Source organism: Electrophorus electricus, chromosome 22, assembly GCF_013358815.1.
Source record: "Electrophorus electricus isolate fEleEle1 chromosome 22, fEleEle1.pri, whole genome shotgun sequence".
NCBI lineage: Eukaryota > Metazoa > Chordata > Actinopteri > Gymnotiformes > Gymnotidae > Electrophorus > Electrophorus electricus.
Genome location: NC_049556.1, coordinates 14312081 through 14327723, shown reverse-complemented (window position 1 = coordinate 14327723; position 15643 = coordinate 14312081). Strand labels below are relative to the sequence as shown.

The 15643-nt window shown below is 46.1% G+C and overlaps 1 protein-coding gene and 1 long non-coding RNA gene across 3 annotated transcripts in view; one reads left to right on the top strand and one right to left on the bottom strand.

Moving 5' to 3' along the window:
• actl6b (actin-like 6B) overlaps positions 1 to 14461 on the bottom strand; it is a 48240-nt gene extending 33779 nt beyond the window's left edge. The window contains exons 1-8 of one of the 2 annotated variants that reach the window (XM_035521503.1): positions 14375 to 14461; positions 13528 to 13604; positions 11398 to 11590; positions 10940 to 11040; positions 10698 to 10795; positions 9977 to 10071; positions 9012 to 9118; positions 4971 to 5060 (exon numbers count right to left, since the gene is read on the bottom strand). In XM_035521503.1, coding sequence (XP_035377396.1) covers positions 4971 to 5060; positions 9012 to 9118; positions 9977 to 10071; positions 10698 to 10795; positions 10940 to 11040; positions 11398 to 11590; positions 13528 to 13604; positions 14375 to 14399 — 786 coding nt within the window. In that variant the 5' untranslated portion in view covers positions 14400 to 14461. The remainder of the gene's footprint in view (positions 1 to 4970; positions 5061 to 9011; positions 9119 to 9976; positions 10072 to 10697; positions 10796 to 10939; positions 11041 to 11397; positions 11591 to 13527; positions 13605 to 14374) is intronic. The other variant, XM_035521504.1, reaches the window with a different exon arrangement.
• Positions 14462 to 14843: 382 nt separating this feature from the next.
• On the top strand, positions 14844 to 15454 carry LOC118240592. The gene is made up of 2 exons (XR_004775506.1): positions 14844 to 14903; positions 15075 to 15454. It is a non-coding gene; the product is annotated as an uncharacterized LOC118240592 (long non-coding RNA).
• The last annotated feature ends 189 nt before the right edge of the window (positions 15455 to 15643 follow it).

Genomic DNA, 15643 nt, shown 5'->3' with positions numbered 1-15643 from the left:
GGTGTGTGTGTGTGTGAGATGTGGTGTGGTGTGTGTGTGGGGGGGTGTGGTGTGTGGTGTGTGTGTGTATGTGTGTGAGATGTGGTGTGTGTGTGTGGTATGGTTTGGTGTTTGTGTGTGGTATGGTGTGGTGTGTGTGTGGTGTGTGTGTGTGTGTGGTGTGTGTGTGTGGTATGGTGTGTGTGTGGTGTGGTGTTGTGTGTGGTGTGGTGTGTGTGGTGTGTGTGTGGTATGGTGTGGTGTGTGTGCTATGGTGTGGTGTGTGTGTGTGGTGTGGTGTGGTGTTTGTGTGTGGTATGGTGTGGTGTGTGTGGTGTGTGTCGTATGGTATGGCGTGGTGTGTGTGTGTGTGTGTGTATGTGTGTGTGTAATGTGGTGTGGTGTGGTGTGTTTGTGGTATGGTGTGATGTGTGTGTGTGTGTGTGTGGTGTGTTGTGTTGTGTGGTATGTGTGTGTTGTGGTGTGTGTGGTATGGTGTGTGTGTGTGTGTGTGATATGGTTTGGTGTTTGTGTGTGGTATGGTGTGGTGTGTGTGTGGTATGGTGTGTGTGTGTGTTTGTGTGTATGTGTGTGTGGAGTGGTGTGTGTGGTATGGTGTGTGTGTGTTTGTGTGTGGTGTGGTGTGGTGTGGGTATGTGTGTGTGGTGTGGTGTGTGTGGTATGATGTGCGTGTGTGTGTGTGTGGTATGGTTTGGTGTTTGTGTGTGGTATGGTGTGGTGTGTGTGTGTGGTGTGGTATGTTGTGGTGTTTGTGTGTGGTGTGTGTGTGGTGGGGTGTGTGTGTGTGGTGTGGTGTTGTGTGTGGTGTGGTGTGTATGGTGTGGTGTGTGTGTGCTATGGTGTGGTGTGTGTGTGTGGTGTGGTGTGTGTGTGTGGTGTGGTGTTTGTGTGTGGTATGGTGTGGTGTGTGTCGTATGGTATGGCGTGGTGTGTGTGTGTGTGTGTGTATGTGGTATGGTGTGTGTGTGTGTGTGTGTGTGTGGTGTGGTGTGGGGTGGGGGTATGTGTGTGTGTAGTGTGGTGTGTGTGGTATGATGTGTGTGTGTGTGTGTTATGGTTTGGTGTTTGTGTGTGGTATGGTGTGGTGTGTGTGGTATGGTGTGTGTGGTGTGGTGTTGTGTGTGGTGTGGTGTGTGTGTGTGGTGTGGTGTGGTGTTTGTGTGTGGTATGGTGTGGTGTGTGTGGTGTGTGTCGTATGGTATGGCGTGGTGTGTGTGTGTGTGTGTGTGTGTGTGTAATGTGGTGTGGTGTGGTGTGTGTGTGGTATGGTGTGGTGTGTGTGTGTGTGTGTGTATGTGTGTGTGTAATGTGGTGTGGTGTGTGTGGTATGGTGTGGTGTGTGTGTATGTGCTTGTGTGTGTGTGTGTGTGTTATTGTGTGTGATATGGTGTGGTGTGTGTGTGTGATGTGGTGTGGTGTGTGTGTGTGTGTGTGTGTGTGGTGTGATGTGTGTGTGGTATAGTGTGGTGTGTGTGTGTGTGTGGTGTGATGTGTGTGTGGTATGGTGTGTTGTGTGTGTGTGTGTGGTGTGGTGTGTGTGTGTGTGTGTGTGTGTGGTGTGGTGTGTGTGTGGTATGGTATGGTGTGTGTGTATGTGCGTGTGTGTGTGTGGTGTGGTGTGTTGTGTTGTGTGTGTGGTGTGGTGTGTGTGTGTGGTGTGTGTCGTATGGTATGGCGTGGTGTGTGTGTGTGTGTGTGTGTGTGTGTGTGTGTGTGTGATGTGGTGTGGTGTGTGTGTGGTATGGTGTGGTGTGTGTGTGTATGTGCGTGTGTGTGTGTGTGTGGTATGGTGTGTGCCTGATATGGTGTGGTGTGTGTGTGTGTGATGTGGTGTGGTGTGGTGTGTGTGTGGGGGGGGTGTGGTGTGTGTGTGTATGTGTGTGAGATGTGGTGTGTGTGTGTGGTATGGTTTGGTGTTTGTGTGTGGTATGGTGTGGTGTGTGTGTGTGTGTGGTGTGTGTGTGTGGTATGGTGTGTGTGTGGTGTGGTGTTGTGTGTGGTGTGGTGTGTGTGGTGTGGTGTGTGTGTGCTATGGTGTGGTGTGTGTGTGCTATGGTGTGGTGTGTGTGTGTGGTGTGGTGTTTGTGTGTGGTATGGTGTGGTGTGTGTGTGTGGTGTGGTGTTTGTGTGTGGTATGGTGTGGTGTGTGTGGTGTGTGTCGTATGGTATGGCGTGGTGTGTGTGTGTGTGTGTGTGTATGTGTGTGTGTAATGTGGTGTGGTGTGGTGTGTTTGTGGTATGGTGTGGTGTGTGTGTGTGTGTGTGTGTGTGTATGTGTGTGTGTAATGTGGTGTGGTGTGTGTGTGTGTGATGTGGTATGGTGTGGTGTGTGTATGTGCGTGTGTGTGTGTGTGTGTGGTATGGTGTGTGTGTGATATGGTGTGGTGTGTGTGTGTGGTGTGATGTGTGTGTGGTATGAACTCCTCACTGAACTCCACCCTCAACTAACTGAACTGATCACACTTTATTTGGAAAGGCACACACCTGTCTGTGTAAGGACTCAGAGAATGGTCAGAATGAAACACAAGTCATGAGGTCAAGAAAATTTCTGCAGCATTGACAGTACCCAACAGTCACTGTGAAGAAGATCCAGAGTTCCTTTGTGGAGATGGAGAACCTTTAATGAAGACCTCCATGAGTGCAGCTCTCCACCAGTCAGGCCTTTATGGTAGAGCAGTCAGATGGATGCCATCCTTCACTAAAAGGATATTTGAGCCTGCTTAGCTTTCTGAAAGGTACCTAAACACCTCTCAAACCATGAGAAGCACAAGCCCCTGGTCCAATGAAGATTGAACTATTTGTCCACGGTTATTTGCGAAATGTATGGAGGAAACCAGGCACTGAGCATCACCTCAACAAATACCATCCAATACCATCCAATACCATACAGTCAACCCTAATCCTAACCTCATCAATACTACCTCTACAGTCAAACACTGATGAAACCAGTAGAGCAGCTCAGGAGAGACCCACCCAACCTGCTTACATGGTTCTGCCAAGAATAAGGAGAGAAACCAGACTTTTTAGCTTTGAATTGGTACAGGCAGCAACAAGAACAAATAAACATCTACAAAACCCTGTTGTTGGGAATTAAATAAGTGTGTTTGTGGTGTGGTGTGGTGTTTGTGTGTGGTATGGTGTGGTGTGTGTCGTATGGTATGGCGTGGTGTGTGTGTGTGTGTGTATGTGGTATGGTGTGTGTGTGTGTGTTTGTGTGTGTGTGGTGTGGTGTGTGTGGTATGATGTGCGTGTGTGTGTGTGTGGTATGGTTTGGTGTTTGTGTGTGGTATGGTGTGGTGTGTGTGTGTGGTGTGTGTGTGTGGTGTGGTGTGTGTGCGTGGTATGGTGTGTGTGTGTGGTGTGGTGTTGTGTGTGGTGTGGTGTGTGTGGTGTGGTGTGTGTGTGTGTGTGTGGTGTGTGTGTGGTATGGTGTGGTGTGTGTGTGTGTGGTGTGGTGTGTGTGTGTGGTGTGGTGTTTGTGTGTGGTATGGTGTAGTGTGTGTGGTGTGTGTCGTATGGTATGGCGTGGTGTGTGTGTGTATGTGTGTGTGTAATGTGGTGTGGTGTGGTGTGTGCGTGTGGTATGGTGTGGTGTGTGTGTGTGCGTGTGTGTGTGTGTGTGGTATGGTGTGTGTGTGATATGGTGTGTGTGTGTGTGTGGTGTGGTGTGTGTGTGTGCGTGTGTGTGTGTGTGTGGTATGGTGTGTGTGTGATATGGTGTGGTGTGTGTGTGTGGTGTGGTGTGTGTGTGTGTGTGTGGTGTGATGTGTGTGTGGTATGGTGTGGTTTGTGTGTGTGTGTGGTGTGGTGTGTGTGTGTGTGTGTGGTGTGGTGTGTGTGTATGTGTGTTTGGGTGTGGTGTGTGTGTGGTATGGTGTGGTGTGTGTGTATGTGCGTGTGTGTGTGGTGTGGTGTGGTGTGTTGTGTGTGTGTGGTGTGGTGTGTGTGTGTGGTGTGTGTCGTATGGTATGGCGTGGTGTGTGTGTGTGTGTGTGTGTGTGTGTGTGTGTGTGTGTGATGTGGTGTGGTGTGTGTGTGGTATGGTGTGGTGTGTGTGTGTATGTGCGTGTGTGTGTGTGTGTGGTATGGTGTGTGTCTGATATGGTGTGGTGTGTGTGTGTGTGTGTGTGATGTGGTGTGGTGTGTGTGTGGTATGGTGTGGTGTGTGTGGTATGGTGTGTGTCTGATATGGTGTGGTGTGTGTGTGTGATGTGGTGTGGTGTGTGTGTGTGTGTGGTGTGTGTGTGTGTGTGTGTGTGTGTGTGTGTGTGAGATGTGGTGTGTGTGGTATGGTTTGGTGTTTGTGTGTGGTATGGTGTGGTGTGTGTGTGTTGTGTGGTTTGTGTGTGGTGTGGTGTGTGTGTGGTATGGTGTGGTGTGTGTGTGTGTGGTGTGGTGTGTGTGTGTGGTGTGGTGTGGTGTTTGTGTGTGGTATGGTGTGGTGTGTGTGGTGTGTGTCGTATGGTATGGCGTGGTGTGTGTGTGTGTGTGTATGTGTGTGTGTAATGTGGTGTGGTGTGGTGTGTGTGTGGTATGGTGTGGTGTGTGTGTGTGATGTGGTATGGTGTGGTGTGTGTGGTATGGTGTGTGTGTGATATGGTGTGGTGTGTGTGTGTGGTGTGTGTGTGTGTGTGTGTGTGTGATGTGGTGTGGTGTGTGTGTGTGTGTGTGTGGTGTGGTGTGATGTGTGTGTGTGGTATGGTGTGGTGTGTGTGTGTGGTGTGGTGTGTGTGTGTGTGTGTGTGGTATGGTGTGGTGTGTGTGTGGTATGGTGTGGTGTGTATTTGCGTGTGTGTGTGTGGTGTGGTGTGTGTGTGTGGTGTGGTGTGGTGTGTTGTGTTGTGTGTGTGGTGTGGTGTGTGTGTGTGGTGTGTGTCGTATGGTATGGCATGGTGTGTGTGTGTGTGTGTGTGTGTGTGATGTGGTGTGTGTGTGTGTGTGTGTGTGTGTTTGTGTGTGTTTGGGCTCACATTGCACATATATGTGTGCCAGGACTTGGTGACAGGAGGAATCTTGTCTTTCTTTGTCCAGATGGGAGAAGCACCCTCTCTCACAGCTTCCTGAGAAAGCAAGCAATCATTGGAACATTAACAACATTCTTAATAAGATATTATTATAAATATACAGTGCATAAGGAGGTCTTCGGGTCCTTTCCGTATGTTTCAGACATTCAGTTATTTTTGTTCATCAGTCTACAAAGAATACTCTTCAATGATAAACGCAAACTGTTCTTTGGAATGCAGTGTAAATGTAGAATATATGACTGAAATATTGCATGTACATAAATATTCAGACACATTGTTATGATGCTAGATTTGGCTCTGGAGATGTTTCTACATCCTCACTGAACTCCACCCTCATCTAACTGAACTGATCACACTTTATTAGGAAAGGCACACACCTGTCTGTGTAAGGACTCAGAGAATGGTCAGAATGAAACACAAGTCATGAGGTCAAGAAAATTTCTGCAGCATTGACAGTACCCAACAGTCACTGTGAAGAAGATCCAGAGTTCCTTTGTGGAGATGGAGAACCTTTAATGAAGACTTCCATGAGTGCAGCTCTCCACCAGTCAGGCCTTTATGGTAGAGCAGTCAGATGGATGCCATCCTTCACTAAAAGGATATTCGAGCCTGCTTAACTTTCTGAAAGGTACCTAAACACCTCTCAAACCATGAGAAGCACAAGCCACTGGTCCAATGAAGATTGAACTATTTGTCCACGGTTATTTGCGAAATGTATGGAGGAAACCAGGCACCTCAACAAATACCATCCAATACCATCCAATACCATACAGTCAACCCTAATCCTAACCTCATCAATACTACCTCTACAGTCAAACACTGATGAAACCAGTAGAGCAGCTCAGGAGAGACCCACCCAACCTGCTTACATGGTTCTGCCAAGAATAAGGAGAGAAACCAGACTTTTTAGCTTTGAATTGGTACAGGCAGCAACAAGAACAAATAAACATCTACAAAACCCTGTTGTTGGGAATTAAATAAGTGTGTAGAGAACCATATGACTGGGAAGTGTGTAGAGAGCCATTTTGAGCCCTAGAAATGAAAAACCTTTATCAGCTTGTCACGACACAGAGTCCTGACTCACGTGGTCAGGCCCGCCACATGCTTGTGTTTGGGTTGGGTTCCCTTGTTTTGTAGCCATGCCCCTTGTTAACCTGTTACCATGTGACTTGCAGCACCTGATGCTTGTCACCCTACGCACAGTTCATTATGTTTTACTTTCATTTTGCCATAAGTCTTTTTCTGTACGTGGCTCGCGGCACTCCACAGATTCACACAGCCATTTCCAATTTTTTGTGTAATTAATTTAGTTGATTTTGTACAACTTTTACATTTAAATTACATTAAAATTCTAAATATGCTTTATTTATCTTTGCCTTCATTTATATATGTATTTTCAATTAAAACTTGCAATAATGCTTTAGATTGTTTTTATTTTGTAGAATGTGGATAAATAGTAAATGGACATGTGTGGTTTTTCGTTGCAAGGGTTCAGATAAAATGGAGTGTGAAACAACATTACACAGAGCATGAGAGACAGAGTTTTGTCTGCAAACAGGATCCGCGACCCTGCGGATCCTCCTCGACCAAATGATCAGCGCGGTGTGAACGGGCTGGAGAACGCGCAGCCCAGGTGAGAGCACGTAAACCACATTCGGTCTTCCTCCAATACCCCAGTGACTTTGAGTCCAAGAGAAGTTTGACACACTAGTGTTACTAGATGCAATTTAGCCGTTTTATGGCCATTCATCAGGCATGTCAAACAGAAGTCATACAGCCAGTTTCATGTCCTTGTTTACTGTTACAGGTGAGACGGAACTAACTACAGATTTAAATTTGTTTGCTTAATGAGCTTAAGTTAATGAAGTGGGCATTCATTGGTTTATGGGAAGACTCGCGGGTGTCGCATATGCAGTTAGTTCTCACTTCTGCTCCGACAAACTCCTCATCTGGTAAAACGTGCTGTTGCACCTTGTGGAAATGTCTAGCTGGAGCGCATTAGTTGCATCTGTACTTCTTTGAGATGGTCGTGCTTAAACTGACCCGCGAGTTTCTCGTGATGGACACGCAGTCTGAAATGCTTCGTTATAGCTCGCTGTAGAATACGCACCATTCAGGTCAAGCCAGGGAGCCCACACTCCTCCAGAGCCTTCGCCTTACCAGCGTTACCGCCGTTATTTCTGATCACAGCGGGCGCCATGTCCTTCGTTAGCTTCCACTAGCCAGCGGGAACTGCTGCAGATGCTGTGTGTGAAGTGAGAAATGTGCCTGCAAATCTTCATCCAACCACTGAACGGTTAAGCTTAGCAAACTCATCAGGATGACATCTGAAGTCATATATCTGTGGTAACGCTAACATCACAGACATTAGCTTTCATTGGGTCATGTACATGTGCGGCAACTATATCATACATAGCCAGCAAGAACACGGACGACTTTGGAGAGTGTTGGCAGAATCCCCAAAGGCATGGGATTGGTAGCTCAACGGTGAAGGTTCTTTAACTGAAATCGGAAGGTTTCCAGTTAACATCCCATGACTGCTAAGTTGCTCCTGAGCAAGGCCCTTAACGCTTAAGTGCTCAAGTTGTTTTCAGTCATAATTGTAAGTTGCTCTGGACAAAAGCATCAGTTAAATGTAAACCAAGATCCATAAACTGTGATTTTAACTCTGATGACTTTAGTCTTTAGCAAATGTCCTGCCAAATTTAAATATGTGTTGTATAGGTGCTCCTGGTGCGACAACCCCTTTATACTGCATATATTTCGTTGGAATGGCGAATCCTGAAGGATGGATTCCATTAGTTTGATTATTGACCCCCCACCATATCTCAGCTGAACATTAAATGCAAACTGCAATTCTGTTGTCCACTACAGTATTGGTGAAAAACATCCATGCATCAGACATTTGTGTTGGAGTCTGGGTGTAGCTGTGTGTGTCAGTGCATGTGCACAAGCATAAAAAGGTGGCAGGTTATCAGTCGTGATATTGGCTAAAATTCCAACAATGAGTAAAAAAATCCACATATTGGCAAATATATCAGCCAAGGATATATCGTGCATCTCTAAAACGAAAGTTGGGTTTGGGTTAATAGTGTAGAGTCTCCAGTCCTCAGTGGAAGGTGTCAGATGGAAGGAAAGTGACAAAAGCTACAGCTCTGGGGCAGAAGGTGTTTCTACACCAGACTGCTGGGGCAGAAGGTGTTTCTACACCAGACTGCTGGGGCAGAAGGTGTTTCTGCACCTGTCTGCTGGGGCAGAAGGTGTTTCTGCACCAGACTGCTGGGACAGAAGGTGTTTCTGCACCTGTCTGCTGGGGCAGAAGGTGTTTCTACACCAGATTGCTGGGGCAGAAGGTGTTTCTACACCAGATTGCTGGGGCAGAAGGTGTTTCTGCACCAGACTGCTGGGGCAGAAGGTGTTTCTGCACCAGACTGCTGGGACAGAAGGTGTTTCTACACCAGACTGCTGGGGCAGAAGGTGTTTCTACACCTGTCTGCTGAGGTAGAAGGTGTTTCTACACCTGTCTGCTGAGGTAGAAGGTGTTTCTGCACCAGACTGCTGGGACAGAAGGTGTTTCTGCACCAGACTCCTGGGGTAGAAGGTGAGAGTGTGATGGGGATATTTATTAGGGTGACAGTGTGATGGGGTATTTAGTAGGGTGACGGTGTGATGGGGTATTTAACAGGGAGACAGGGTATTCAGTGATGGGGTATTTAGTAGGGTGACGGTGTGATGGGGTATTTAACAGGGAGACAGGGTATTCAGTGATGGGGTATTTAGTAGGGTATTCAGTGATGGGGTATTTAGTAGGGTGACAGTGTGATGGGGTATTTAATATGGTGACTGTGTGATGGGGTATTTAGTTATGAGGTATTTAGTAGGATATTTAATGATGGGGTATTTAGTAGGGTGACAGTGTGAAGTGGGTATTTAGTGGGGTATTTAGTGATGGGAGTATTTAGTGGGGTATTTAGGGTTAAGAGATACCTTAGAGGCGATCATGTAGGGAGGGATGATCTCGATGTTCATCTCCTGGAACATCTCTCTGCACTGCATTGTGATGAAGTCCCCAGCCAGTGGAGATTTCACTATACCTGAACACAGGTTAACACACACACACACACACACACACACGCACACACACGCACACACACGCACACACACACGCGCACACACACACACACACACACACACACACACACACACACACACACTCCAACTGAACACAGGTTAAAATAAGCAACACCGAATCCTTTGTGGACTAATTAATTGTTGGAAATGGAAGTGTACAAGGTTTAACATTTATAATCCCAAAAGAATTCTTGTAGGTACGACATCTTCCACCAGTACTCTACACCTGTCTGATACCACCTCCACCAGTACTCTACACCTGTCTGATACCACCTCCACCAGTACTCTACACCTGTCTGATACCACCTCCACCTTACGTGTTGACGTCAGGGCCGCACTCTTCATCCCTGTGCGTTACAGATTCATTGGTTCCAGGCCAGCACTTTCATGGAGTCTGTATGAACTGACTTTTCTGGTCAAGAAAATATTTTTGTGGTGGAAAAGTGGAACTATTTGAGATTTTGGCATCTGCACTGGTACCATGCAAGTGGAAAAGTGGTAACTCTCTGGATCATTGAACTGGGTCAGTGGTCTTTGGTTAGATTAGGGTTAGGATTAAGGTTAAATTATAACTCTGCATCATTGACCTGGGACAGTGGTTTGAGGCCGGCGTTCGGACAGGGGTACGGAACAACACCATGGCTTCAGATACCTCCAAGAAATGTTCATATTTAATGCCAGTAAATTACCACCACTGAAATGCAGTATTGCACTGTACAAACACACTTCCAGGGTGTGGTTGATAGCATCAGAATAATGTGAAGTAAGCGGGAATAATGTTGGTGCAGCTTGTGTGTTGTAGATTAGTTAGCAGAACTTACCTTGCTGCAGTACATACCCATCATGCACTGGGATTGCAGTTGTGTGTGTTGCCCCGCTGTCCAATACCAGCCCAGTAGCACGCCCATTTGCAAAGCTGCAGTCAATCATGTTAAAGCTCAATATGAGAGACACCCTCCATCCCTAATGTTATTTGAAACTCTGGTCATTATATCCCCAAATTGCCACATTCTTACACTACTATTCCAACATCTGACCCTACTAACTCCAACCCCAAACTTTGATCTAAACTCCAAACCCGCAAACTCACTGTGTTTGGCCCAGCCACTGATTTTGAATGGTTAAATGGAATCAGGGAACTGAGAAAGCAACTAGGCTCAAGATTTAATAAGTGACACAGTGACAGAGCCATGCAGGATCACAGGCATCCCTAACAAGGCCCAAAGCTGGGTCAAACACAGGTCAAACAGGGGTAATCTGAATAAAAGGGACAACAGACAGAAACTATCAAAGTCCAACCTTAACACTGACCCTCTGACCTCTACCTAATATAAATGATTGATTTGGGTTAGGGCTTACCCTAACCCTCTTACCTAATATAAATGGCCCAGTCTCTAGTTTATTTAATTCAACATATACACAGCTGATGGACTGGCGGATGTGATTCATACTGTAGTGCCAGTCCGTGTGATTGGTTAATGATGCAGTGACAGTGATGTGTGATTGGTTAATGGTGCAGTGACAGTGCGTGTGATTGGATACGCTGTGAGGACTGCAGTCTTGCACAGAAAGAAGGCAGGAATGTTGTAATGCTCAAACATCAGTTCAGTCAGCTTCTCTCTGTTAGCACGCGAGTTCCACTGAAAAACACACACACAGCAAAAAGGTCATTAAGAGTTTGTGTGTGCTTGTGTGTGTGAGTTTGAATGTATCTGTGTGTGTTTGGGAGAGGGAGCCATATGGTCATTAGTCATGTGGTCGTGTGTGTGTGTGTGTGTGCTCACCGGGGCCTCAGACATGAGCACAGGATGCAGGCTGGGTTCTGATTTGATGTGTTTGCTGTAAACATGATCCATTATGGCCTGGAACCCCTCCCACTCCTCAACTGCACAGACACACATGTTTACATGTATTTATATGTGGTGTGTGCTGGTGTATTTTGTGAGTCATAATTGATCTGTTCTTTAGTAGTGTTTGTATGTGCGTGCATGTGTGTGTTATATTCATTTGTTCTTTAGTGGTATGTGTGTATGTGATTGCATGTATGTGCATGTGTTTGTTGTACTCATTTAATTTATTAGTGTAATGTGTGTCTGTGTGGCATACTCATTGTGTTCTTTATTGGCGTCTGTGTTATTGTGCATGGGTGTAGTTTTTGTGTGTGTATAAGTGTGTGTGTGTGTGTGTGTGTGTGTGTGTGTGTGTGTGTGTGTGTGTGTGTGTGTGTGTGTGTGTTTTATACTCATTCCGTTCTTTAGTGGTGATATCAGCTCTACTCCAGCGCGTGGTACATGAAGTGCAGTGGTGTCCAGGTAGAAGCTCCGCCCACTGGTATTTTCTTGTTCTGACCCCATCTCTGCCGGCCCTTCCTCCTCTACATGCGCTCCTAAGGAGGTGGGGAAGTCTGCCTGCAGGTGGCAGGCGTTAATGAAACCCTAAACGGACCCAGCAGGCCCTCAGTCACACATGTGTGTCTACTACAGCAGCACTACAGTGTTTTAGTTCTTCTGACATGCAACTGACATTCACCAGAACAATCACCAGCTCTCTCTCCTTATCTTTTCTCTCACTCTGACATTTGGGTTTGAGTATCAGTAGAGATTCTGCTGCAGGTTTGTTTACGTTTGCCTTGATTTTAAAGTTACTGCTATGATGATGTCACTTCTGAGATACCATCACCACTATGCTCATGTCACTTCTGAGATACCATCACCGCTATGCTCATGTCACTTCTGAGACACCGTCACTGCTATGGTGATGTCACTGCTGAGATAAAGTCACCACTATGCTGATGTCACTGCTATGCTGATGTCACTGCTGGGATTAAGTCACTGCTATGGTGCTGTCACTACTGAGATAACATCACCACTATGATGATATCACTACTGCTATACTGATGTCACTGCTGAGATGATGTCACTGCTGAGCCGATGCTGATGCAAATGTTATTGTAACATTTAATTATAACAACTGTGCAAAATACATGCCATCAGGGAGTCATATAATCATTACAACAGGCTTATGTGGTAATGTTTTCAACAGTGACGCAAGGTCCACAGTCATCAAGGAATCAAGAGGTGTGGGATGATGTGGGTATGTGGGATGTGATATAGGGATGTACCATGTGAAGTGGGGTGAGATGTGATGTATACTGTGTTGTAATGTGTGATAGTGTGTGTGATGTAGGGATGATGCGATATGAGACATTATGGAATATATATGATTAAAATATTAGTTTTTTACTCATAGTGGAGTAATCCACAATGGTAATGATGAAACAGTCAAAGGATAAAGCCAAAGCAGTAAGGTGATCAAATCAAAGGGGCTTAACCAGAGTCTCAGAGAAGAACCAGTCCAGGGTAGAAACCAGAAGACAATCAAACAAGCAGGCAAATCAGGAAGCACCAAAGAAACAAAACAGGTTGGTAACAAGCAATCAGAATATACACTGGGGAAATACTCAGTACAATACTTCATAGAGACTGCACAGAACAGGAGAGAATGTATAGGGCAGCAAAGTTAAGACACTATACTTCACACGTAGGGGTGTTTGATGTGATGTAGGGGAGATGGGGTGATGTGTGATGTAGGGGTGATGTAGGGGTGATGGGGTGATGTGTGATGTAGGGGTAATGTAAGGGTGATATGGTGTGATGTAGGGGTGATATGGTGTGATGATGTAGGGGTGATGTGTGTGATGTAGAGGAGATATGGTGTGTGATGTAGAGGAGATGTGGTGTGTAATGTAGGGGTGATGTGTGTGATATGGTGTGATGTAGGAGTGATGTTCTGTGTGATGATGTGTGTACCCTGCCTTTCAATACATGGCTTTTTATTAATAATGCACCTATAAAACTGAAAGCTGCAAAGGGCTAAGATATAGCAAATGGACGGATGAAGCGATGGATGGATGGATGGATGGATGGATGGATGGATGGATGGATGGATGGATGGATGGATGGATGGATGGATGGATGGATGGATGGATGGATGGATGGATGGATGGATGGATGGATGGATGGATGGATGATGAGTGGATGGATAGATGGATATATGGATGGATGATGTGAATGGATGGATGGATGGATGGATGGATGGATGGATGGATGGAGGAGGCCAGAGGAGGATGCTCCCCCCTTGAGTCTTGGTTCTTCTCAAGGTTTCTTCCTCATGCTCTAGGGAGTTTTTCCTCATCACTGTTGCCCTTGTGTTGCTCACTGGGGGCTTGGACTCTGGCATTTGTAAAGTTGCTTTGTGACATCTGTTGTAAAAAGCACTGTATAAATTAAATTTGATTGGATGATTGGATGGATGAGGTAAGTGGATGGATGGGTGATCTTTGATGGATTATTTTGTGAATGGATGGATGTACCTTCGGGCAGTCTTCTCCAGCATAACCTGCTCTAATGGAGAACGAGCCAATGTCAAACACCAAAGCCCCCACCTCATCTGAAAGAGGGAGAGAGGGAGAGACAGAGTAGGGTATAGTGTGTAGAAAGGGCAGGGCACAAAGTAAGAAAGCTTTTGGCTACATTGAGCATGTATTTCAAGTTTGTATTAAAAATTAGTTTCATGATATAAGGACGATTAGATCAGTGTGTGTGCAGAGTCTGAACCTCCTCTGGCAGTGAGAGAATACTGTACGGTGTTTTGGAGAATATAAACTGGAATCATTTTAATTTACTTCAGATTGCTTTCTGAGCTGGTGAACACAATGAGGGAGGAGGCATGAGCCTGCTTGCTGTCACTAGTCCTGAGCTTGTCTACACTATGAACACTTGTTCTGTTGTTTGGGGACGTTTCTTGCCCCAGATTTAGCAGATTAAGAGATAACAGAAAACATTTAAATACATTTTAAACACATTTCAGTCATTTCTACATGAAGCCACTGTACTACAATGTCAAACCTAAAGCCTCTGCTCTCCTCCTAGCTCAGCTGTGTGTGTGTGTGTGTGTGTGTGTGTGTGTGTGTGTGTGTGTGTGTGTGTGTGTGGTGCGTTTATGTGCTAAGATTTCGTACAAATACACGAAACAAAGACACCATTATATTTCGTGCCTGCGTACAGTAGGTTGTGGTAATTATTGTTATTAAAACATACGATTATTCATAACACACCGTACATGCGCATGCGCCACAAATGCAGCGGTTGGATTTTTTTCAAGGAACCAGAAGGACCAGAAACGTGCAGATGAGCACGCGAGGGACCACGTCGTCTTACCTCCACCGTACACCCCACCGCTCATGTCTCACCCAAACGGCCAAATCTCTATCGGTTTCCACACAGTGGGTGATCCTTAGCCTCACGTGACCGATACCGGGAGTTCTGAGTGATTTCGGCGTGGCTCGAGGAACGTCGACCGGACGCTATATGAAATCTCGTGCTGCAGAGCTGCGAGGGGACCGTCCCTTTCCTCTCGTCTCCCACGCGAACGTCCCGTCACCGCACGCGGCAGTTTGACAGCGTGCGTGTAGTCTTGACGGGTCACGCGCTATTGGATGAGGAGGAAATTTGGGGCAGTCCGCACGCACTGCTCCTGGATCAGACGAACTGAACCTGACACCTTGCGAGACTGGTGTTGAGGACTTGTGAAATTGCCCTCTGTAACACCGAAAAACCACGAACAAGTGTTCGTATCGTGTCTGTCTCCTACAGGCTCGAGCTGTGGGATATGCGCTTGTGATCCTGCCTTATTCTGTGACTTAACGCACTGCGGATGCACCGGGGACTAAACCCTTCTATTCTCCGCGTCAGTAGGCGAGTTTGATTTCTTTTTTAAATTGCGCACCTTTCTAACCGCCAAGATAAGTCGTTTTTGGTTTTATTTCCTTTTTATCTATTTGTCTATTAAATGTCCGAGTCCGCTGCTCTTTCTGTGTTTTGCCGTGTATACGCTTCTGCATTTGTGGATGTGGCGCAGAGCGTAACGGGGCCACGGAACGAGAGGCGGAGGGGCATAACGGAGAGATGTAAGAAGGCCAGAAAGATGAGGAGAGATGCAAGAAGAGAAGTTGTTCCTGGGGAAAGGCTGGCGTGTTAATCGTCATCAACCGGAAGGCGGGAACCCTCACCGTCGTCGGTGATTATTACCGAGATCAGCGCCCTGGCCGCTATGGAGCTTATCGCGTCTTTCCAAAGCGAAGTAACTGCGACACCAAGTGGACTAAAATCAAACCGTAATGCCAAATGGTTTCAGTTAATGTTTTATTACAAATAATGCATTCTTTGCGCCAAAACGGGCGCAAGCGCCAATGATGTTTTCTATGTCAAAATCTAGAATAAAAAGATTTTAAAATTTAATAGCATACATTTTCGTGAGAGAGAGAGAGAGAGAGAGAGAGAGAGTTTATACTTAACACATACCTGTTGTTTTCTGGGACTTTTCTTGCCCCAGATTTAGCTGTTTGAGAGAAACTTTTAAATACATGTAGTACAAGCCACTGTACTACACGCTGCTCTTCAGCTGTGTATCAGCACACACACACACAC